This window comes from Cannabis sativa, chromosome 7, assembly GCF_029168945.1.
Source record: "Cannabis sativa cultivar Pink pepper isolate KNU-18-1 chromosome 7, ASM2916894v1, whole genome shotgun sequence".
Taxonomy (NCBI): Eukaryota; Viridiplantae; Streptophyta; class Magnoliopsida; order Rosales; family Cannabaceae; genus Cannabis; species Cannabis sativa.
In genome coordinates, this window is record NC_083607.1 from 46853400 (window position 1) to 46877657 (window position 24258).

The 24258-nt window shown below is 28.7% G+C and overlaps 3 protein-coding genes across 5 annotated transcripts; 1 reads left to right on the forward strand and 2 right to left on the reverse strand.

Annotated features, from left to right (window-relative positions):
* Positions 1–12770: 12770 nt before the first annotated feature.
* Positions 12771–16148, reverse strand: LOC115697804 (L10-interacting MYB domain-containing protein). 3 transcript variants are annotated; one of them, XM_030624937.2, is made up of 4 exons: positions 16016–16148; positions 15415–15479; positions 13330–13666; positions 12771–13246 (listed from the first exon to the last, which is right to left on the reverse strand). In XM_030624937.2, the coding sequence occupies exons 3-4, from the start codon at positions 13657–13659 to the stop codon at positions 13088–13090; spliced, it is 489 nt and encodes a 162-aa protein (XP_030480797.1). In that variant the 5' UTR covers positions 13660–13666; positions 15415–15479; positions 16016–16148; the 3' UTR covers positions 12771–13087. The 3 variants fall into 3 exon arrangements, with proteins under 3 accessions (XP_030480797.1, XP_030480796.1, XP_060974875.1); XM_030624936.2 differs by lacking the exon at positions 16016–16148 and adding an exon at positions 15647–15785; XM_061118892.1 differs by lacking the exon at positions 16016–16148 and adding an exon at positions 15647–15785 and having other exon boundaries at positions 13330–13711.
* LOC115697803 (uncharacterized) lies at positions 16000–20023 on the forward strand. The gene is made up of 6 exons (XM_030624935.2): positions 16000–16131; positions 16212–16270; positions 16837–16917; positions 18759–18845; positions 19095–19142; positions 19437–20023. The coding sequence occupies exons 1-6, from the start codon at positions 16050–16052 to the stop codon at positions 19665–19667; spliced, it is 588 nt and encodes a 195-aa protein (XP_030480795.1). The 5' UTR covers positions 16000–16049; the 3' UTR covers positions 19668–20023.
* Positions 20024–20077: 54 nt separating this feature from the next.
* Positions 20078–22747, reverse strand: LOC115697802 (DNA replication complex GINS protein SLD5). The gene is made up of 6 exons (XM_030624933.2): positions 22344–22747; positions 22036–22158; positions 21727–21809; positions 21546–21655; positions 20832–20931; positions 20078–20724 (listed from the first exon to the last, which is right to left on the reverse strand). Exons 1-6 carry the CDS (start codon positions 22521–22523, stop codon positions 20610–20612), a joined length of 711 nt encoding a protein of 236 aa, XP_030480793.1. The 5' UTR covers positions 22524–22747; the 3' UTR covers positions 20078–20609.
* Positions 22748–24258: the final 1511 nt, after the last annotated feature.

Here is a 24258-nt window from a genome sequence, read left to right on the forward strand (position 1 = left end):
CTTAATTATTTATTTCTAGTTTAATACTAGGAAAAATATACTTAATAAAATTGTACCAAAATTAATTATTTAAATAATTAATTTCACAAAGTATAATATTTTCCTATTTAAATATTAGAAATAATAAGTAGTCTAGAAATTACTATCTAGAAAATATCTTATTTGACCAAGTATCTTTTCAAAAATTTGAAAAATATCTAATTTAAGTTATATAGAAAAAATCTAAAACTTAAATAATTTCAAATTTAGATTTAATTAAATATCAAAAATTAAGTTGTAACCACTTAATTTGAAGATATCTTTTTAAAGTTAATATTTGAAAAGATATTAACCAAAAAAATCTAAAATATTCCATTTTAAGTTAATATTTGAAAAGATATTAACTTAAAAAATATCTTAAGAATCTTTAATAACTAATGCCTAGGATTCCTCAACTTGATTTAAAATTTAAATCAAATATTCAAATTTAAGTTAGATAAGAAAAATCAGTTGATACAACTAATTTATAACTTAAATAGGAATATTTAATTAAATAAGCTCCAGAAAGAATCTTAGTTAGTTAAAATTCTATATTTAATTAAATACAAGAAAAATACAAATAGTTTGTCTAGAAATAATATCTAAACTAAAAGTGTTTTTCTTAAAATTAACTTTAAAATATTAAAATAAAAAATAAATTTTCATATATTTTAAAAGTTAATTATGTTGCTAATTCAATTTTATTAGGTCAAACTAATATAATTAACCTAGTACAGTTATTCAAATCAGGCAAATGGGCCTTCACAATTGGGGTAGTTCATGTGAGGGGGTGCTGGGTTCAATATGTCGTACCCACTTTTATGGCTCCCAACTCTCACACAAGGCCCAAAAGAGAGGAATTTAACCTTAAAATGAATAACTGTTATTAATTGAATAGGTCCAATAACTAAATGGACCTAAATAAAATCTATCATGGTGTGACATTTTATTTAGCAACAACCTATATGCATCTATATAATAAAATAAACATATAGGCTCACACAGGCACACTTTGGATGGATCCTATCATGTTGCTAGGTCATACACAGATGAAAGAAGATTGTAAAATTTACCTGTTACAAATTATTAACTTGACCAAGGGAGCCATCAGATCATTAGATCTGGCAAAAAGTAACCATGGCTATTTGCAATCAAGTAATAATAGGTTTTAAAAACTTACACACAAGCTAAAACCAATACTCCTGCAACAAGGTTAGCTGGATAGTTGGAAGTAGGATTTATTTAATTTTAAATAAATAAATTTCGAAATTAATAATTAAATAAATAAAATATTTAATTAAAAAAATTTAATTTTCGAAAATAAAATATTTATTTTCGAAATAAAAAAAATATTAATTTAAATTTCGAAATTATTTAAAAAATATTTAAAATTAAACCTACTATTTTGAAAAATTAGGTTTCAACCAACCTAAATATCATTTCAAAATTTGCTAACTACTTTTAAAAATTAAATGTTATTTTAAAAATAAAAATTAAATAAAAATTAGAAAAGATAAATGAAATATCTTTTCAGATTTTTAAATTTAATTTAAATAAATAAAATAACAAAATTTAAAAGTTAGCAAAATATCTTACATCTATTTAAAATTACATGATTATAAATATCTTATTTTAAATTTAAGTAAGGTCAAAATATCTAAAAAAAAAAATTAATTTTAAAAAAAATATATATAAAATCTGACCTTAAATTTAAAAAATAAGATAAGATATAATCAAATTTAAAAATAAGATAGATTTTTTTAGGCAAGAAGATAGATACTAATTCTATTCAAATTCACATTACACTAATATCTTGAATTAAATTTAAAAAAATATTAAATTAATTTAAAATGATAATTAGAGTTGAATTAGGAATAGTAATAGTATATATACAAAACTATACAAAAAATCGAAAGTTAATTCCATGAAAAAGCATGAAAAATCGAAGAAAAACGAAAAAATTGTGAACTGTACGGACAGTTTTGCGATCGCGGGAAAATTTCCGCACAGCCCCGATTTTTTCAAATCTTCAAGAATTCATAACTAATTCAAATAAAATCGAAATTGAGTTCTGTAAAAGGCTAACTTGCTTAATTTTTTCCATACTATCCAATAAAAATAATTCCAGAAACAAAATCGTAATTATTTTTCACGAAAATTTACAAACATCAATCAATCATCAAATAACACTCAATACAACATGATACCATCCAAAAACAAACAAACAATCGTTTTAAAGTCCAAATTTCATGTAAGTAAATCAATTACCATGGCTCTGAGGCCAGTTGTTGAAAATTATTTTACCAGGATCTTAGATCTACTCACAAGTATGTTGTTTAAACATCCTAAATATGAACTTTCTAAAACGATAAATTAAACACATATAAAGTTAAGAAAACCTTACATTGATGCAGCAGAATTAATGTCTCCTTCCACTCAGATCTCTAACCCTCGAATCCTTTCTGTAGCAGAGTATAATCAAGATCTGAGCCTGAATGTCCTTCTTCTTCAAGTTTGATCCTTCACAGTCTTCCAATCTATGATTGAGTTACTGCTTGCTGTGTGTGGGCACTTACTCTTTCACTAGGGTCACGAAATTGATCAAGGAGAAAAGAAGAGAGATGATTTCGGCCAGGTATAGAAAGTGGGGAAGGCTCAATTTTTCTGAAGAGAGAAATTTCTGTCAGAAAAGGTTATTCAAAGATGTTTATTGACTGAGCCATCACTTTCTATTTATAGGCAACTACTAGGTTTAGGTTAGGATTTATTTGGCATTAAAATAATGAAAATATTAATTTGAAAAACTCCATCTAGTGGCCGGCCATGGTGTTGTATTGGGCCTCACTTGATTTTGCAGTTTTATCAAATTTTATCTCTATTTTCTCAAAAACGCCAATTTTCCAATTCTAATATTTTGAATGCCAAAACTAATTATTTAATAACTAAAATAGATTATTAAATAATATTGTCATTTAATTTAATTATTAATTAGACATATAAAGTCCATTAATAAATAAATAAACCTAGAAACTCTTTTCTTTACAATTTCACCCCTGCTTAGTGAAAATTCATAAAATTAGACATAGTCTAACTTTAGAATTATAATTGATCAATCACGAATCAATTAATGAGTCTTACAAGCAGAATGTTCTCAACTAGAATGGGGACCATGGATCTATATGCTGAGCTTCCAATAAGTGAACCAAATTTACCAAGTAAATTCCTACTTATTAATTCTTCGTTGAATCCACTCTTAGAACTTAGAATTGCACTCTCAGACTTATATAGAGCATATTGTATGTTCCACGATATCAATATACTATCTCATTTAACCATTGTTATAATCTTATTGTGATTTAAAGATCCTCTATATAGATGATTTACATCGAGATGGGATTTCTTTACCGTTCTCACCCCTCAATGTATTTTGCCCCTTAAAACACTTAGGTACCTGTAAATGGTGTTTAGTGATCTAATAATTAGTCAGTTAAACAAGAGCTCATCCATTTACTTCTATTTGCTAAGCTCGAAGGGAATCATCACTTGACTTCTATACACCAGTAGAAGCTATAGATTCCATATTTATGTTCAGCACTCCCACTCAATCATACTATCATGTTCCCAAAATATACGTATCACCCTGACCCAAAGGTAGGCTTAACTAATAAATCTAAGAACATGAATAGCACTCCTGAGTTGAGCCCAAGCATATCAGGATTTAGATTCTTTTAATCTTAAGATCAACTACTGATATTGACTTGGAAAGATATGTATAACGGTAAGTTTGTAATATCTTAACTTAGTTGCAATATCGATCCAGTCCAATGTATACTCCATACATTCGAAACTAGTATACTTTACTAATGTCCTGGAAAGAACATAACACTTACTCCAAGTGTAAGTACATATCATCGCTGATTATCACATTAGTGTAAAGCCAATAACACTGATGAAACAGGGACCAAAACTTTTGGTTCATATGATCACAATCACATTCCACTGTGTTGACGATACTGTAATTGTGAATAAACATATGATCTGGATTTAACTGATTTTGTGTGTATGAATGTAATAAACATATTAAACCATTAGCATGTAGAATTCATGCAAACATCAATCACTTCAAATTTCTTATATTGATAACTAATCAGATTGTAAAGAGTTTTATTTAGGGCATAAAACCCAACAGCTGATCGGTTCTTTCTGCTACAACTTCACGACAGATTCAAGAGAAAAAAACTACTTTTGCTCTGAAATTACTTAGCAAGAAAAATAGTAAAAGTGGTTTATGAGGATTTTTTGCCCTATTTATAAGCAAATCAGTGAAAGGGTGTAAAATCTCAAACGCCTTGGTTTCCCCTCAAAGTAAATATTGGGAAATTAAAAGCAATCAAGTACCTGGAGAAGAGTAACCGTCAAAAGCATGTGAGTGAAAGGCGCATCTCGAGGTACAATTTAATCAGAGCATTATGCTGAAAACTGAAGGGACTCCTGGTCAGAGTCACATCGGATCACGAACAGACGCATCCAACACATGTCACCCATCCAGATGCAAGGTCGGCTCGAGTGAAGTCTACGCGTGACTTCAGAAGCCCCGTGCAGACTTGGGGGGCAAATGTTATCCCATTTTTTGTACTATGACGTGGCAGCACATGCTGGATACATGTGGACCTAATTCCCTACATTTGGCTTAAGAGATATTCCGAACAGAGCACAACATACACCTGCACGGATAATGTCTACCCAGCCGAGCAGTGGACAATCCGAGCAGCGCATTAACACTTAGCAATTCCAGAACTTGCATCGTGAAGCACAAAAGCAATCCCTATAAGTCTGGGATCGTATCACAGAGATATGGCAAGCTGTCCAAATTCCACAATCTGTGTATTCTAAATATGTAATATATATTCTTACCAATTATAAACATTGTAAGCAAAAGAGAAACTTACCCTCAAACATTTAGCCCTATAAATAGTGATCAATTCTCTCTGGTATGGGGGTCGAAAGAATTACTTGAGAGAAATCTAAGAGAGCATACTCAGAAATTTCATTGTGAGAGCTTCAAGAGAGGAGAAACTGTATTCTTTGTTCTTGAGTTAATACAAATCAAGGAGAGTAGGCTATTACCGAACTGAACGGGACCGAACCTCTTTAAAACTTTGTGTTCTTTATTATTTATTCATTCATACTTCACTTTGATTATATTTCTTATCGCTTATTATTTGACTCATTGTCGTTGGCTAAAAGCGAGGTCAATACATGTGTACACTTTTATCATAATCATTTTGCTCAATTTTTATTATTTAATTAAATTTTTATGCTAAAACTTAACAGTTTATATAAAATTAAAAAATTACAAAATATATAACTAATAAAAAAATTATTAACAAAATCAAATGGTATTAATTTTAATAATCTATATTTATATACCTATATAAAGGATGAAATATAGGAGGATGATAGCACTTAGAGACTATTTACTGATTATTATTTCTTTTACTTTAGTTTGTGCAAAATTAATATTACATAATTTTTTTTGTGTAATTAATGATAATTGTTTAATTAGTTATAATTTTTTTTAAGATAAATGCAACATATATTCTTGATTTTTTTTTAAATTTTGTTTATACTTTAAAATTTCTTTAATTATTTTTTAAAAATATATATTTTATGAAATTTTAGTTATTTTTATTTTTTAAATTATGTCTTTTTATTTAATAAATATCTAAAATTTTGAACAATGTTTAAAATAATTAAAAATATTAATATGCACAATAATTTATAAATATCTATCTATATATTTATAAAGGAAATTATAATTTATGTGTACTTTTGTCATAATTATTTGTTCAGTTTTTATCATTTAACTAGATTTTTATGCTAAAACTTTACAGTTTATATAGAATTAAAAAATTACAAAACATATAATTAATAAAGAAAATTACTATCAATATCAAATGGTGTTAATTTTAGTAATTTATATCTATATATTAATATAAAAGATGAAACATAGGGAATGATGTGACGCCTTCTATGAGTTCTATAGAAAATTAGTAATGCTAAAATTTTATACACTTTAAAGACTTAGTTATCATTAAATAAAAGACATAATTTATTTCATGTAAATAATTCATATTTTTTTAAACATCTGCTGCGAAATACGGGTTGTTTATTATTATATATATAAATTTGTGTTGTCAAATATTTTTTTTTACATTAAGTGATAGAGAAAATATAGGATAACAAAAAATATATTCAAACGAATTATGCTAAACATTTTATGTTTGTATAGCATCTATTTGACAAAAATTAAATGTAGTGATTAATGTTAATTAATTTATCTCTTATTTTTTATTTATTATACTAGCAATATTTTTTTTCTCTTTGTGTTTGAGAACTAAAAGTTAATATTGAGTATATAAATATTTATATATATATATGAAATATAAATAAAATACAAACATAAATAAATATATATCCTTAAGAAAAAATTCAAATGATATAAAGTAAATAATGAGAGTAAAAACGAATTTTTGATTATATTATATTTTAATTTTTTTATTTGAAAAAATATGTCATATTTTGTAGTATTATTTTTTTAAGAGAATTTAGGTTGTATATTATCGTTTTTGTGTGGCATTTTATTATACGTGTCACTAAGGGTAGTATTCTTATCTTTTTTATTGTATTAAATATTTTAAAAGTGTGTGATGTAATGATTAATATCAAAGTATATGATGTGATGTGACAATTTTTTTATTAAAAATTATGATGAAGAACTTATCAAAACCATCTTTTACATGTTTTGTTTTTTTTTTTCATTTGTAGTTATAGTTATAATAGGTTTTTTATTTTTTCGTTCATATTGCTATTCTCTTTTTCTTGTTCATCTTCTTCTTTATTTATTTTCAGCTGTTTCTTCTTTTTCTTCCTTTTTTTTTTCTTGTTTTTGTTAGTAAATTAGAAATAGGTAAGAAATATTTTTTTAAAAAAGATTCCCCATAGCCTTACATCTTTTATAACTTTGAACCTAAAAGAAAATCAGCTGTTCATTCTGTAAAAAAAGAGAAAATTAAAATGTTTGAAAGCGATCAGAAGATTGAGACTTTGATTTCGAAGTTGATGATGAAGATTTTGGGATACCCAAAGTGTCGAAGGTATTTATGTTATTTTTCAATTGATTTTTTTTCCTTTTTTGTTGTACATATTCTAGCTTTTTTTCTCTAATCTATTTCTTCAGCTCATTTTAATTTATTTGTTGTTGTTATGTATTTCGTATTTTTTGTTTCTTATTGTATGCATATATTTTTTAGTGTTTTTTAATAATTGTTTTGTTGTTATCTGACTTGTTCTTTTGAGTCGATTTTTTTTTTAAAAAAAAAAAAATAGCTGAATACACGTTACTCCAAACCCATTACTTACTGATCTCCTCATCTTCATCATCTTCAAAAAAAAATTCTTCTTCTTAAGTTTTTTTTCAAATTTTTTTCTTCATTTGTTTGAAAGGTACGTTTTTTCAATTGTGGTTTCTATTACTTTTTGCTTTTCTTATCTCCATCATCTTTAAAATTTTCTTCCGCTTCTTAAGCACCTTAAGCTTCTTTTTTAATTTTTTTTTTATTTGTACATGTTCTGTCTTAGTTATTAATTTGAGATTTTGTTCATCACTCTCCGATTTTGTTAAATATTATATATTTTGTTGTTCTATATGTATTATTCGATACTTAGTATTATATACTTAATTTTTATATTTTTTAACGATTGTATTTTTTGGTTGTTCTGAATTGTTTTTTAATGTATTTAGTGTAAGGGGAAATTTTCCAAGTTGAAGGTTCCCTCTCGTGATATTATGGAAGTCCACACTCACAAAAGAGTTATTGAGGTATACTATTTCTTTTTTGTGTTTTTATTTAGTTATTTTGTTTTGAAGTTTTTGGAGTTGTTTTAGTTGATTTTTTATATTATTGTTACAGGATTGGAATCTTAAATACTTACAATCTGACTAGAGTATAGTTGTTTTTTGGCTGTTTTGGTATTGCTTTAGTGGTTCGGACTGTAGGTGTTAGAAATAGAGGTTCCATATGTGTTTTGGAGTGTGTATAGTATAAGAGAAAAAAAAAATTAAAGTAAGCATAATATTTTTATAAAAATTTTGGTTTGACAGTATAAAGGTAAAACTGCCTCCAAATCTATTCTTTTTGTAAAACCCCCAATTTTTATGGGAAACTTATAAAAATACTGGAATTTGGGTTAACTTTTACAAAAATACTATCACACGGAAATCTTTTAAAAAATACTGTGTTTCTATAAAACACCAGTAAAACACTTAAAACAACAGTAGAACACCTAAAAAATACCAATAGAACATCAATGAAAACTTAACACAGTACACTGCAATATGAAACTTATAAAAAAAACACAGTAAAAAAGTAAGAAATACCGTCTGATAGTATTTTTATAAAAAAAATAGCAAAAGTTAATATACCATGTAAATTTCCCATTTTTATTACATATTTTTTAGGGGTAAGTTGAAAAATACCACTTTTATTAATCAATTGATCAAATTTACTTCTAATTTTATATTTGATTGAAACATACCTCTTTTTATATGCGTTGTACCTAAAATACCCTGACATAAGAGAGTCACATGAAGAGTATCTTGAAGTAACATGAGCAAAATTGGTACATTATTTAAAAAAAAAAAAAAAGAGGTAAAAATAGTAGACTTTAAAAAAGAGAATAAAAATAAAAGAAAATAATATATAAAAAAGTATAGAGTGTAATTTCTCTAATTTTTTATAAAGGAAAACTTACAAAAATACTGGAATTTAAGTGAATTTTTACAAAAATACTGTCACACGGAAATTTTTTCAAAAATACTGTATTTTTATAAAACACCAGTAAAACACAAAGCAGAGCAACTCAAAACAACAGTAGAACAACTAAAAAATACCAGTGAAACTTAACACAGTATACTGCAGTATGAAATTTATAAAAAAACACTGTAAAAAGTAAAAAATTCCGCCTGATAGTATTTTTGTAAAAAAATGGCAAAAGTTAGTATACGATCTAAATTTCCCTTTATAAACAAGGGGTAATTTGAAAAATGCCTCTTTTATTAATCAATTAATCAAATTTACCTTAAATTTTATATTTATTTGAAACATACATTTTTTTATATGTATTGTACCCGAAATACCCTGACATAAGAGAGTCACATGAAAAGTATCTTGAAGTGACAGGGACAAAATTGGTACAATGTTTAAAAAAAGATGTAAAAATAATTGACTTTAAAAAAACAGTAAAAATAAAATAGGACAACATAAAAAGGGTATAGGGTGTAATTTCCTCTATAAACAATAGGGCTATTTACAAAAATATGGGAAAATGAAGATAAGTTTTGATATATATGGCATAAATACTTAATTATACTAAATATGGCATTTTTAAAAAAAAACTTACAAATATGGGAAAAAGTCATTAGGAATGCCATAAAACACTTTAAATTTGTGTTTCTTTCTTTTTTTTCCTTTTTCAAAAAAAATAAAACACTCAAATAAATAAAAATTGATCTCAACTATAGATGTTGTTTTTTTTTTCAGAAATTAAACCTGTTTTTTTTTTTTTATTTAAACTACTATTTGTTTTTTGTTTGTTACAAGCTAATTATTTCATTAGAAGCAGCGGGAAAAAAAAAACCAGTTTCATCAACATCATTTAGGAAAAAAAATAATATAAAAAATTATAGTCTAAAAATAATACAAACTTTAAAAATCAATTTCATCAACAGTGAAAGAAACTAATAATTTTATTAAAAGAATAAAAAAAATTGTTTCATACAAGATAATGACAAAAATTATAATTTAAAAAATGATGCTAATTTTAAAAACCAGTTTTATCAATATCAAAAGAAACTAATTATTTAATTAAAAGAGGCAAAAAAAAAAAAATCTCATCAATGACATAATGAAAAATACACAATGCCTAATAACTAAACTTTTACAAACGATATTAAATTTAAAAACCAGTTTCAAAAATATAAATTTTATATCAATACGTAATAACCAAATTTCTAACTTCATTCTTTATTTTGGCATTTAATTTATTATTTGCTTGCTCGAAAACTAGAATTGATTTAAGCATACAATATATGCAGCAAATGTAACAAAGAGAATCAAAAATTAAAATCAAAAAGAAAAAAAGAAACAAAAAAAATTAAAGAGACAAAAATGCAATAAAAACCATAAAAGAATAACAAAAAAAATAGTGGAATGTGAGAAATCAGTTCGTAAAACAATCAAAATAAAAATAAACAAATAAAAACCAGTTTCTTAAAATAATCAAATAAAAAAAGTGAAACTTAAAACTCAATTATGAACAACAATAAAAAAAATCAGTTATGAAAACTAGTTACTTAAAAAAACAAGTTATAAAAATTATAAAATAATATGTGTATCAGAAACTGGTTATTCAAAATAAAATAAAAATTGTTGTGCAAATATCATACAATAATAAAACTGATTTTATACAAACTAAAAAATATACAATTACATCATAAAAATGGAGCAATCCATTACAGAATAGTTAAAACCTGTGAAACCAGTTTCGACCCTCTGAAATCAGTTTTGATGCTATAAAAAATCACAAAAAATAATAAATGTTAAATAATAAAGTCAACTGAAACCAGTTTCATCAGAAAATTAAATAAAAAAAGAAAAAAAAAACACATACAAAAATACAAAAAAAAAAAAAATACTAATCACAAATATAATCAAAACAACACACAATGCATACCAATAATTTGAAAATAAAATATAAGTGTAAGTTTCGAACCTATAAATAAAATAATAAAAAAGTAACTTAAAATAAAAAATTTGTAATAACATTATAAAATAGAGCAACCCCATTACATTACTCTCAAAATATGTAAACTAGTTTCGAACAATAATTTAGAAAAAAAAAACTTACAAAAATAATAAAAAACAACACATAACAATAATTTAAGAACATAATATAAATGTAAAAACCAGTTTCGAACTTGTTAACCCTATGAAACCAGTTTTGATTCTATAAAAAATCATAACAAAACTTGTGAAACTATAAAAATAAATTTGTGAACTCATACAATATGACAAACTTAAAATAAATAAAATATGACAAAATACAAAAAAAAATATATATTTTTTCTCATATAAAAAATAAATAAAATATGACAAACTTAAAATAAATATATATATATTATAAAAAAAACACTAAGACATACCATAAAAAAATTAAGAAGTAACTTATAAAATTAAACGATTGAACAAGTAACCAGTTATATCAAACAATCAATTAAAATAATAATGAAAACCAATAAATCTATAATTCTAGTTTCAATCCTATAAAAATTATAACAAAACATATATAATAAACAGTAAAAATAGCTAAAACTAATTTCTTTAGTGAAACAAATAAGAAAAAAAAAAAGCACACACACACAACAAAAAACTCACAAATATAATAAAAATAATATACAATGTACAACAAAAATTTAAAAGTGTGATACTTAAAGTGAAATTGATTTTTATCTGTATAAAAACCAGTTTCAATTTTTGTCTATATAAATGAATACAAAATATACAGATAAAAAATAATTTCACTTAAGTATAAAATAAATATAAAAAACCAGTTTCATTAAGCACTAGATCGGAGTCAAGAGTTTTAATTCCGACACGCCCTAAATGGAAAACGAACGCCGAGGGAAGCTTCAAAAATCTTAGGGCTCGGAGTTTCAAACTTATTGGCGACCACCGTTCGGAGGAAGCCCGTCGGGCTTGGCGTGGTCATCGTGAAGATATATATATATATAAAGATATATATTGACAGAGAGAGAAAGAAACTTTGGGAAAATAGGGGGTTAGGTTTCGGGGTTCTTTGAGTTCAGCCATGGTATCCGTTCTCGCCAACAGTGGTAGTCCATGGTGATTGGGGCCCCGTCGTGGCTTTGCCAAGAAATGGGAGACCAAAGAGAGCAAGGAAGGAGGAGCAGGAGAGATTAGCACTTCATGTTTAGGGGTTTCCAGGGACTGCAAGCACGGTGGTGAGGTCCGTTTGGACCATCGCCGACCAAAAATGGCTCATCGGAGCCTGGACAGGGGTGCCACACAAAAGCAAGAGCGAGAGGGAGGTAAGGTACGGGAAAGAAAGAAAGAGATGGTAAATCTAAATAATAAATATAGAGTTTGAAAAATAAGTACATATATATGGTATAGTAAATACCATAAAAAATAAAAAAGTCTAAAAATAAAAATATGCCATACAAAGTGGTCAAACCTAAATTTACCATATTTTTATAATAAAGTTTTAAAAACCCATATTTTGTGTAATTTTCACTAAACAGTAACTATTTGTAAAACAGTTTAAAAGTGAAAACAGAAAACAGTTTTTTGTCATTTTAAAAATTAAATGGTGTTTGGCTAATATTTTTTAAAAACAGTTTTTAAACAACAAAAACTGAAAACATGTTTGGATAGTAAAAACAACAAGTTTTTAAAAATTGTTTTTTTTTAAAAAAAATATATATAAAATAAAAAAATTACTGTTATTATTATTTTTTTTTGGTGTTGTGTTGTTTTTTTTTTTAAAAAAATAAATATTACAAATTTTAATTTAATTCAATAACATATTAATATCTAATTTATTTAAAAAAATAATTTTAAATAATAAGTAAATATAATATTATAATACTTAAAAATATAATTATGAAATTCTTAAAGAATTTTTTAATCTAAAATAGATGTAAAATAACCATTAGTCTACAATATATCCTTATAAAAATAAATTTAATCCTGAATGTATCATCAAACATTAAAATATAATTGACTAATTTCTATTATTATAAGCCGTCCACATAGTTTGAGCAATACGATCTCGAACACGTGCCATTGCCGCAGCAGATTCATCAGACAAATTAACTTCATATCTTGACACACTGGTTTCCCATCCTTCTATGTTGTCTTCACTCTCAAGTTCTTTTTCTTCCCATTCTCTAAACATATGATCATATTGGGTGCGTTGTCGAATAAAATTATGAAGTGTACAACAAGCAATTACTATCAGTATTGGGTGGACCTGAAGCAGCAGAACGATGGTGTAAACCAGTCGCAGTTGATTTACTAAAAATTAGTTCCAACAATCTAAAATGATCACATCCTTTCTTTTGATATTGTGCTGCCCTTGGATGTGCCTAAACAAAGAAAAGGAACTAACTTATCACTTTATTTGATTAAAGACTAACTCTTTTAAATAATAAACTTAATAAGTTCTTACCCTTATATAATTCTGCCATACTTCTTCAGGAGCAGTCACAGTATCTTTTTCACGACTCCAACCAAATCCAGTTTGTTTCGACAATTCAGAAAACTCACGATACCTGGTGCGTAACCTATGAAACTTTTGCTTAACTTGTTTCATTACATACTTTCGCTTACTTTTACTTTGCAAATCCTCAAGAATTCTTGCCCATGTCTTTGAGCTAAACTGACCACTTGTCATATTTCCCTTATTCACTTCATCAACCATGATATCAATAAAAAATTTCTCTATAGTTGGTCCCCACAAGCATGTATCATCATCTATATTCTCAGTTGTCATACTCATTTCAAATCTAGCAATATGCCATAGCAAAAATTATCTTCCTGTGTATGTAAGTCTAAAATTCTAAGTTATAACAACAATTATACATAACTCCTATCAAATAATAATAATAATATTCATATTATTAACAGTAGTACTACAACTACTGGAGATGAAGAAGTTATTCAAGGAAATAATAATAATCATCAACAAAAAAAACATATACCAATTAGTAGTACTAATAGCAACGATTCTTCTTCTCATCAACAACAACAATCAGTACTTTTGCCTAAGAAGAAAAGAAATCTTCCAGGAACTTACAATATAAAGTAATAAAAACAAGATATGGATAGTGTGGCTGCTTTGGAGAAAGGGCTGAGAACATGGGCCAAATGGGTTGATGCCAACTTTGAGAGAATTAGAACCAAAGTCTTCTTTTTATCAATTTCTCATTCTTAATAATAAAAATAATAAAATAATAACTACCTCATGTTATAACAATACAAAATGATTAGGTAATATAAGATAAATATATCATGAAATATTACTAAAGGAATGATGATTAAAAAAATGTTTTCTAAAGACTAATAATGGCACAGTACTATTCACTATTGGACATTTGTTTATATGTAATTCAGAAAGGGAAGTAGGAAGGTCTTCTTCTGGCATGCACTGAAGCCTTTTACAACTATTAATCAATAAGACAGTGAGGGATGTGAGTTGTTGAAAGGCCTTGCAGTTTAGGCTTTCAAGGTTCCTACAATGTTGGATGTAAACTGTTTCAAGATTGATATATAGGAAGGAATCCTTCATCAGGAAACGATTTATCTTCCAACCCAATGATATTTAAGGTTTTCAAACATGAGAGTCTCTGTGGATTCCATTTACTATGGTTCTGAAAAAGCGCTTTTGTGTAACACAACTGAATACTTTCTACTTTGGAGTGTAATCCCCAATCTAGAAGTGACTCCAACACAGGACAATTTTCAATATGTAATATGTATGGAAGAAAGAAAGGGTGGGGCTGTGACAGTCTGTTGAATAGTTCTCGGAACCAAAACCTCCATTTCTTCACAATTCCAATTGTTTTCTAAAGACTAATAATGGCACAGTACTATTCACTATTGGAGTAGGTAATTAAGAAGAGAAAGATGCATATATGCTTGATGTAGAAGGGTGGTTTATAGCAATGCTCAAACTAAAATTATAATAAATTCAAGCCCCATACTTAGCTGTATTATGTTCACTACTAACCAAGATGTTGGATCTTATTACATGACCGCTCATCCCTATATAATCGTTGCTGGTGCACCCTTTGATTACACAACAAGAAGACACGAAGAGACATGATACACAGTGTTCTGAAGATAAACTTCAAATACACAAACACATATCCCCACAAACCCAACACCCCAAATATTTCAAAGATCCCTAAATCTGATGAGAATGAGGGCCTAGCCAAGCCAAACCACTAAGATAGAACCCACAATATAATGAAAAATAGCTTAAAATTTATTAAGAAAAACATACATTATTGCTGAAACCAAACATCACATAAGAACCCACATCACGATATTCATATTAACAACCTCAAATCACAATATTCATCCTCAAGCAACAAAATATAATCAGCTTAATCAAAATTTTTCTTATACAAATTGAATAAACAGAATATAGGCAACTAATTTAAGAAAATCTCAATTATCTCACACAACACAATTGAAACCCAAAAAATTCATAAGAAAATGAATCAAAAAGTATTGCTCAAACTGAACTAACCTTATTTGTCAACTTGTCTTCTCTTTAGAACTCAAATCTGGAGTAAGCCCATTGCAATTCAAAACCTAATTAAAGTAAATCAAAAAAATAAATTAGAAAAATCAAAAGGCCATTTCTAGGGCACAGAAGAAGAAGAAAATGAAGATAAAGAAGAAGAAGATGATGATGATGAAGAAGATGAGAAGAGTTGTAAATACTTTCTAGGAAGAAGAGATATAACGCTGGAAGATACCTGATTACACTATAGGATAGAGAGAACACATTCAGAGAACTCGTTCTCTTTTTTTTGTTTGAGAATTTTTGTTGAGTTTTTAAAAATTCAGAGAACATCATTTTGATGTTTTCAGCTTTTTGTTTTTTTTTTAATCCAGTTTTTAAAAATGATTTTTAAAAATTTTAGCCAAACACTATCAATTAGTTTTAAAAAACTATTTTTAGTTTTTAAAAAGTGAAAACAGTTTTTAAACTTGAAAGCCAAACAAGCTCTAAATAGCCCAAAAGGATAGCCTGTTAGAGCACAAACAGTCCAGGCGGGAATCGAAGTATATGAGGCGGCGAAATAGCAAGCTACGTAAACTTCGATCTCAATTCTCAAACTCACCGATAAAGCTTTTTGTTCTTTTCCTTCCTCTGCCATGGACGACAAAAAAGCCGAACAATTAGAATCGACCGTAGTTTCTAATCCAATGCGAAAGGTTGATACTCAAAACCCAACAGGTGTGTTCAGTCACATTATTACTTAACATTCATAAATGGTTAGTTATACACATGTTTGAATTGAATTTTGACGATTTTAGGTGCCAAAAATGGTGATGCTAATTCAAGAAACCTTTACAGCAGTGTTAGTGATGCTGAGGTATGTATTAGTCTTATCTTTTATTTTTGTTTAGTGGTGTTGTTTTATTTTATTTTTCATGTTGATATGCAATTTTTGTTAAATGTTGTTGTTGGGATTGTCATTTTGATTTTGTAAGAACAATGTTGCTATGGCTGACCAATTATTGTTTTAGAAAATTTTAGGATTGGTTTGACAACATATTTCTTTTTCAATGCCAAATGGTCCTTCACTAAATCGCTTTAAGGTTTTCTCTTTTTTTTCTTACCAAAATATGTAAATAAATAAAATAAGCTATTTTAGTTGTTAGATCATGCTATGATTACATTGTTGTGATTAAAAACTTTGTAAGTTGTTGAATGTGATGTTTACTATATTTTGATTGCTTTTTTTTTTTTTCCGAGATCTTTTTCATTGCTTTTTAAAGTCAGTTAATTCATACTGATTTAAGAAGGATTTTGTGTCCTAAGATTATGGTCCGGGTTTGTTTTCTTATTGAATTATGTATGTAGATTCTTCTGCTTCAGTTTTCTTTTTTTTTCCCTCAATAAATGAATGTTCTAATGACAATACTCTCTATTTTATAGGTTTTTAGATATCTTAACAGCAATAAGGTTGCATCTTATAAAAGGGTCATTTGGGAAACAATGAATATGGACTATCAGAAGGTAATGTCTTTGGCAGTTTCATTATTGATTCAAGTTTTTTTTTTCATATATATAGTAGATTAAAACGTTTGATTGTGTTGATGATAAGCCTGGTTAATATGTGCTGATGATTAGATGGATTTATAGAATTTATGCGCTATAGATGATGGAAATTGTTTGAATTTTTTAAAGTGGTTCCAGGAGAAAATAATTTTACTCCCATAATGTTTTCTCATCAATACAATGCTTTTCATCCATCTATCAAAGGCAGGCAATATCATGATAGAATTATTTCACATTTACCATTATACTTTATAGATGCATTCCCCTTAAATAGTTTAAAATTTGAGTTCTTTTCATTAAAAAACTTGTTAGTGATAAAGCAAGCCTTCTTTATTAAATTTTTTGAAAAATTGTAGCCCATACCTACCCCTGAAATCAACTTAGTTCAGCTACTGTTACCACAATACTTTTGGAAGCAATCGATGTTCTCAATGTCCCCATAACATGAATTTATAATGTACCATGATGGTACTTGTATGCATAACAAAGTGGCAGGGAAAATATTTCTCATTAGAGCACTTGATGTCTTGTTATGTTATGTGTTAGTTCTATAATGCCTGATAGGTTTCATTTTCCCTACTCTTACTTTATTTTGAAGTTGTCAGAGGTATGGTCGTCTCTTTTATCCATATTAGATTATTCACTTGACAAAATGAATGGTATGCCATAGTGAATTTGAAAGCTTACTAAGGAGGAAGGACTGCTGATTGAAACAAATGATCAAATTGGATAAAAGAACAATTTGGATGTTTTGGTAGCTATTCCAAAATAAGAGTTCCATCTCAGGTTTGAGGTACAAAGTTACTCATCTTTGAAATATTGTACTTCTCTCTCATAAAAATGTATACAATAATTGATAAAGAATTTGACAGTTAGAGAAAAAGTAGAATATGTTTTGTTTTGGTAGTTCTTTGGAGTTCGCCAGTTCCCCTTTACTAGTAGCATAAGTCAACTGTCTCCTTTCTAATCTTGGAGTTATTAGTTGATCCCAAAATGCTTAATGCAAACGTTTGCTTCATTATCAAGTCCCACCACCTTTGGATTGGCTAATGTAATTGTAGTGACAGAAACTTGCAAATTTGAATACACTTAGGAGGAAAAATTATACCCAACCCTAATCACCCGTAATATAATTTTTATCAGCAAAAATTTCATACCAAAAAGAATTTTTAAGAATGATAACTGTTGTTTACTGGTCACTTGATAACCATCCATTTGAGATTTGAGGTACTAATAATGAGTTACAGGGCATTGATATCGAGCATATATGACATAACAGTTACAAAAAAAATTCATCTTTCTTTGCATCTTGTACATTATCTCACGTGAATTTTCTGTGCCAGTGTCCATTTAATTACTTACTACAAAGAATGTCCTGATTTACTAGTTAGAAGTCTGGAAAACTCAGCTATGTATGCTCAAACTGCTCTGTGATGAGTTCTTGTTCTTGATTTCATTGAATGTATTTTTCTTCCAACTACGGGTGTTTAGAAATTGGAATCCACACTTGCCTTCTTCTTCTTCTTTATTATTTTATTTTGAGGTGATCCAGAGTCATCCTTGAATGTCATTTCTTAATGGCATTACCTGTCTATATCTTTTAGTGAATATGTAAAATCCATCTCTCTGATATATTACAAAATATTTGTTCTAAGGTTTTGTTAGCTTTTTTTCCAAGGATAGGTGTGTTCAAAACTTCAAAGTTCTTTACAGTTTAAACTTTGCATGTACTTTATTGTTTAACCTTTTGAACAACATAAAAATAATGCTAATTCCTCTGTAACTATTAAATTTGGCAGGGGACGAGCCAGAAGCGAGCCAAAACTGCCAAGAAAGTTGATCCAGCTAAGGTTGTTAAACCTTCACAGAAAAAGAATAATGAGAAGGTAACGGATCATGTTTTCAGTGGATCAGAAAGATGGTGCTTTTAATAGATTCTTGTAGGTTATTACTTCTTGATGAAATTAAATAGCAATAAGCAAAAAGAAAGCCAAATTAGAGTGGTTAACTTAGCTATCAAATGAATATCATAATTCGCATGTTTCTCAAGTAGTGTTTTAGATAGAAGGTAATTATATTGCCATTTTCATGTATACTGACTGGGTACTGAAGTATACAAATATTTACTTTTGCAGAAATTGAGTTCAAAGATCAATTACGATATGTTGAATAAACTTGAGCAGGTACGTACCTCTAACACTGAAAACTAGGGAACCTCTTTTATACGTCACCAATGTCTTATTATACTTAAAAAGGTACACAGTTTTGGAAGGGGAAAGGTGTCCTTACAAAACATAAAATGAATTCTTATTTTTTCTTTTAATAGAGATTGGATTTAAAAGGTGTATCTGGGCATAGTTTATGGCTGAATATGTTTTATAGAAATTACAATGATTCTGTAGTAATTTGATGTAGGATACTCTAAATTCAGCTGTTAAATTTTTTAGTTATATATCATATTGTCAAATGTCATATAGGATCACGTTCAAGAAATAGGATTTGGAGAAGGCGGGAGAACGCTGGACAATGAAAAATTCAACTCTGAAGCTTATAGTTCAGGAGAGACAAATAATAATGACTTCGAACATGAAAAACTGGGCAGTGAAGAAGAAGGCGATGCCATTCAAGATTACTATGCTATTACAGATTATGGAATGGATGATGATGGCTATGGTCATTATGAAGAGCATGATTATGAAGAATACTAGTTTGATTTTTTTGTTTCAAATGAATGCTTATCTGAATTTTATAATTTTGTAGTTTTTCTTTTCCTGATGGAACTGCATCTTGGGGTTTTTTTTTGTTGACTGAACTGACCTTTCAGTTCAACAAGGGAGCTGCACTGATGAAACTGCAGAAACTCCATTGGAGCATGATTAGTTTGGGTTTTTAGATTTTTTGATATTCCTACATTAAATATATAGTAAATATAGATGTATACCGTTTGGTTGGTTGGATACCGTTGGACACACCTTGTAACAAGTTCCACATTATGTATGCACCAAAGAGACTGATGTTTTGTCTTAAGATTTTTTAACATGAACAATTGTGAGGTCCTTCAAAAGATTTTGGCCTGTTGTTGGTGAAGTGGACAAATGTTGTATATCTACTAGTCGTGTTTTTCTTACTAAGTAAATATGATTAACTTTTTTATAACAGATTCTGCAGATAGAGCTGGTAGTTCTAGTAAAGTTTTAATTACATCGAATGTTCATGAAATTTATACTTAAAAGACATTTCTACATATTAGCATATCTACCACAATGACTCGTCAATGTCATTTGTAAAGCTAAATTGACAGTAACATGGGAACGAACATTTATCTTACGACCCATACACTCAACACGTTATACTTCGATTGGCACGAGACACTTCCAAATCAATGTGTGACCCTTGAATAGTTTAGTCAATTATTAGAGTCATCCATTATGCTTCTAACGGTAGGACAAAACAAGCTGATCAATCAACCCTCCACATTTTGTCCTTCCTAGTTAGTTCTTTGAGTTGCTAAAAGGCAGTAGTAGCATGACTGGCATATCACCAACATTAATTAATAGATTGGTAACACAATGAGAAACAAGGTACCAAATTATCATAGGAAGGGCCAACTGACATAATAGTTTTTGTTTTCCCTTGAATGGGTTGAATATTCAATATAAATCAATTCTTCCCTCCTCTACAAACTTCTTTATCGGCTTGTAACGAACAAAGTACAACACATTGGGCTCCATTTCAAAAGGTTCCTCTAACGGTCTCTGATTTCCACTACCAAAAGCAAAACTCCAGCCAGTAAGTAGAAGTAATAATAAGAGCCAGAGAAAAAAAGGGGAAAACGAGCTTTAGCACATATGAGAGATATATATGATAACTACCTGTGATCTGGATTCCCATCATCCATATCCTCAAGCTGAATGTGTCCAAGATAATACTTGGTCTTACAGACGACAAACACGTCCAACTGCGGTTTTGGGACTGAAATTTATATAAAACAAATATGAAAATAATTACCATTTGTTTTCTGTACCAAAAGTCATGTTAGGAAGGTGATAGATGGACCTCATGGTAAAGAACTAACTCTGATATATACCACATTTCTGTTTTGACATTTATAAGATAAAGAAGGCACCAAAATATAACATCCACAGTCAGGTACTCTCCTTTTAACAAATTTCCCTTCAGATGATACTATGATCCAGGCACTAGCAAATGGCATAGCTGGGATAAAGCATCTCATTATGCTAGCAAAACAATGTCATCTGAACAATCACTACAGAAATGATGGATCATTTTCAGCATCTAAAAAGAATGAGAATTGTACTGATGTAAACTCCATTAGCAGATTGAGCCACTAAGAGGAAGGCTGTCAGTAATTGTTCTCAAAGATGTTACTAAAATGAGTGCAGATATTACATTTATGTAGATAATAAATCAGGACTGTAATATAGGAGCCTCTCTCAACTATGGAAGACCAAATGTTCCTACATTTGTAGACATAACAGGCATAGGCAAACAGGCGTATACACCAACAAAAAAAAGATAATATGGCATCAATAAAGAGTAAAAAGAAATGAAATTTTTTTTATTACCCATGTCAGTCTCTTCACTTATTATTGATTGTTGGAGTATAGACTGATAATTTTCGGGTAACCTTGAGAGAATACTCTCTTCAAGATGCATCTTCAAATCATCACAACACCTGCGACCGCAAAAATACTTTAAACATCAAAACAAATACTTTTCTCACTAAAAGACTTTGAAAGCTTTTACCTTTCAGCAAATGATTTCTCTTGTTTTGAAAGACGATTGAAGAGGTCAGTTGACTTCACGATGTGGAACATGTATTTCTCAATCTGCATTTTTTGAAGAACTTAGTCCATGGAACAATTAACTGATCCAAACCTTTTTGCTTCACTATCTATATAATCGGATATCGTCAAATTTAGCAGGGTACTAATATGTCTTACACATTTTTTTTCTTTTTCTTTAATAAATACTACATTTTTTTTTTCTTGGAGGCACAAATATGGACTTAAATCCAACCCAGGATAAATAAATACATGAATAAGCAACGACTACCTTTTGGAGACGAATACGAAGGTATGACCTCAACAAGAATTGAGTTCTGTCCAAATCCATCTGGTAGAGAGATACTGTCAGCGGATCGACTCCACTCTCCACAAATTCATCTACAGTCTCTTCCTAAATAACAAGTATAACATTGAATGAAGTAAAGACTGGTTTCTGTTTCAAAACCCACAACACTAAGATCCCCCAATTATTTGCATAGTTACTAAATTACAATCAATATCCGGCTAAATCAACCAAAATATTATATATTTATATATATGAAGAAAAAAGATGAAAAATTGAGAGCTAGGGTTTACCATCAACTGGATTTGTTCTCTGATTCGATCAATCAAAGCAGTCTCGAACTGAAAAATCTCCGGAGCCGCTTTTTCCCGTCGCCAAATCCTCTTCAGATGGTCCACATCCGTCATCGAAACTAACGATTCGTAGTCGTCAGTTTCTGGAATACCCGAACCCGATCCAGAACCCGACGCCATTGATAGTTAAGAACCGAAATATTTCTTGGTTGTTTTCAAATTTTAATAATTAAATGTATTCTTCTCTTCTACTGAAGTCTGAACTCTACAGAGAGAGGGCAGGTGTTTCAGTTTCGCGCCAAAAGTAGAGAAAAAGGGAGACGGGAATGTCATGATTGCGCGCGCAAACAATGGGATATTAGGACAAAAATGCCCCTCATTTATTGCACTTACAGATTTTTGTCCCCTAAATTATTTTGTTTGGTTATCGGAAACTATAAAAGACTACACTGAATTCTCTTAAAAGGGATGTACTGATGTACCTTTTCAACATTCAGAAGAATTTTTTAGTCTATTTTTTTTTTCATATTCATGTACGTTATAGAGTCTATTTTACACGCGTATAAAATAAAATAGTCACGCGTGCAACACACTGTTTGAACGTATTTTTCAGCGTGTTAAATTTTTCCAAATTTCTTAAAATTTTGCAGGATGTCTTAAATAACTATAACGTACATGACCATGAGAAAAAATTTGACTAAAAAATTATTTCAAGTGCTAAAATAGATAAGGGTACATCAATGTATCTATTTTAAGGGAGTGCATTGTAAAATTTTCCTAAAAGACTTTTGCTTCTTTCGTCCAGAAGAATTAACGGTTTCCTAAGGTGATAGATTTTATGGTATTTTTTATTAATTACTTATTTTTATATTTATTGATTGAATTTTCAAAAAAAAAAAATACATAGTCCTAATAAAAAAAATTAACCAGAATTGTAATAAATATTAATAAAAAATATCGAAATTTAAAGAGATTTAGCTCCAAATATTAATAATAGTCTACTCACCTTGTATTTTATTAATGGTGGTTGTAAAGTTAAGAACAAACTCTTAAATGTAAGGAATAAAAATGGCAGAGTTTCTACTCGCTAAGTGTTGATTTTTGAATCCTCTCCCCAAATCATGTGTAAAGTTCTAACCTTTAAGAATGTCACGTGTGTGTACTTTTATAAACTAATTTATAATAATAAACTCATAGTTTAATGGGAAATAGTAGTAAATGGCCTTTTATTTATTTTTATTGAAGCTTAATGTCATTTTTTTTAAATAATATAGCAAATGACCTTTATTATTTTTTAGTATCTAAAATACTCTTAGTTATATAAGGGTATTATTAACATTATATTTATTCTCCAAATAAAAACAGAAGCTTTGCTCTAAAATTTAAATGACAAAGCCTCTCTCTCCTTATTTTTTCCGGTTAGTTTGGATTTCTTCAAATATTTTTGGTAAATTATCGTGATTTCTCCCAAAAGGTGATGAAATATTAATCTCTCATCCATTTATTCGATTCATTCGTTGGATCCAATCATTTTCCTTAATTCCTCACAATCGAAAGCGACGAAGCTCTGCTCATTTTCTTCTTCTTCTAGTTTTCTCACATCTCCAAATTACAATGATTATCCCCAAACAACGACCAAAGTCTCAGTCAAATTTTTCTGTCGGTGGTTGTTGCCCCTGATTTTTCTCAATATACGTGGACCAACCGAATAAGGACACGTGGATCAAACAATGTACAATCCAAAATATTTGCTAAGTCTTTATGCTGAAAGGTAACTTCCAGGACATAGCTCCCGGAGAAGGCATATGGAACCCCATATGCTCCCAGAAGCTCGAAGTAACGTTAAGGCATCTCCGTGACGTGTCAGGTTTCTCCTAAGCAATCAAGTCGCATTTAATGCCGCATGGGAGGAAGA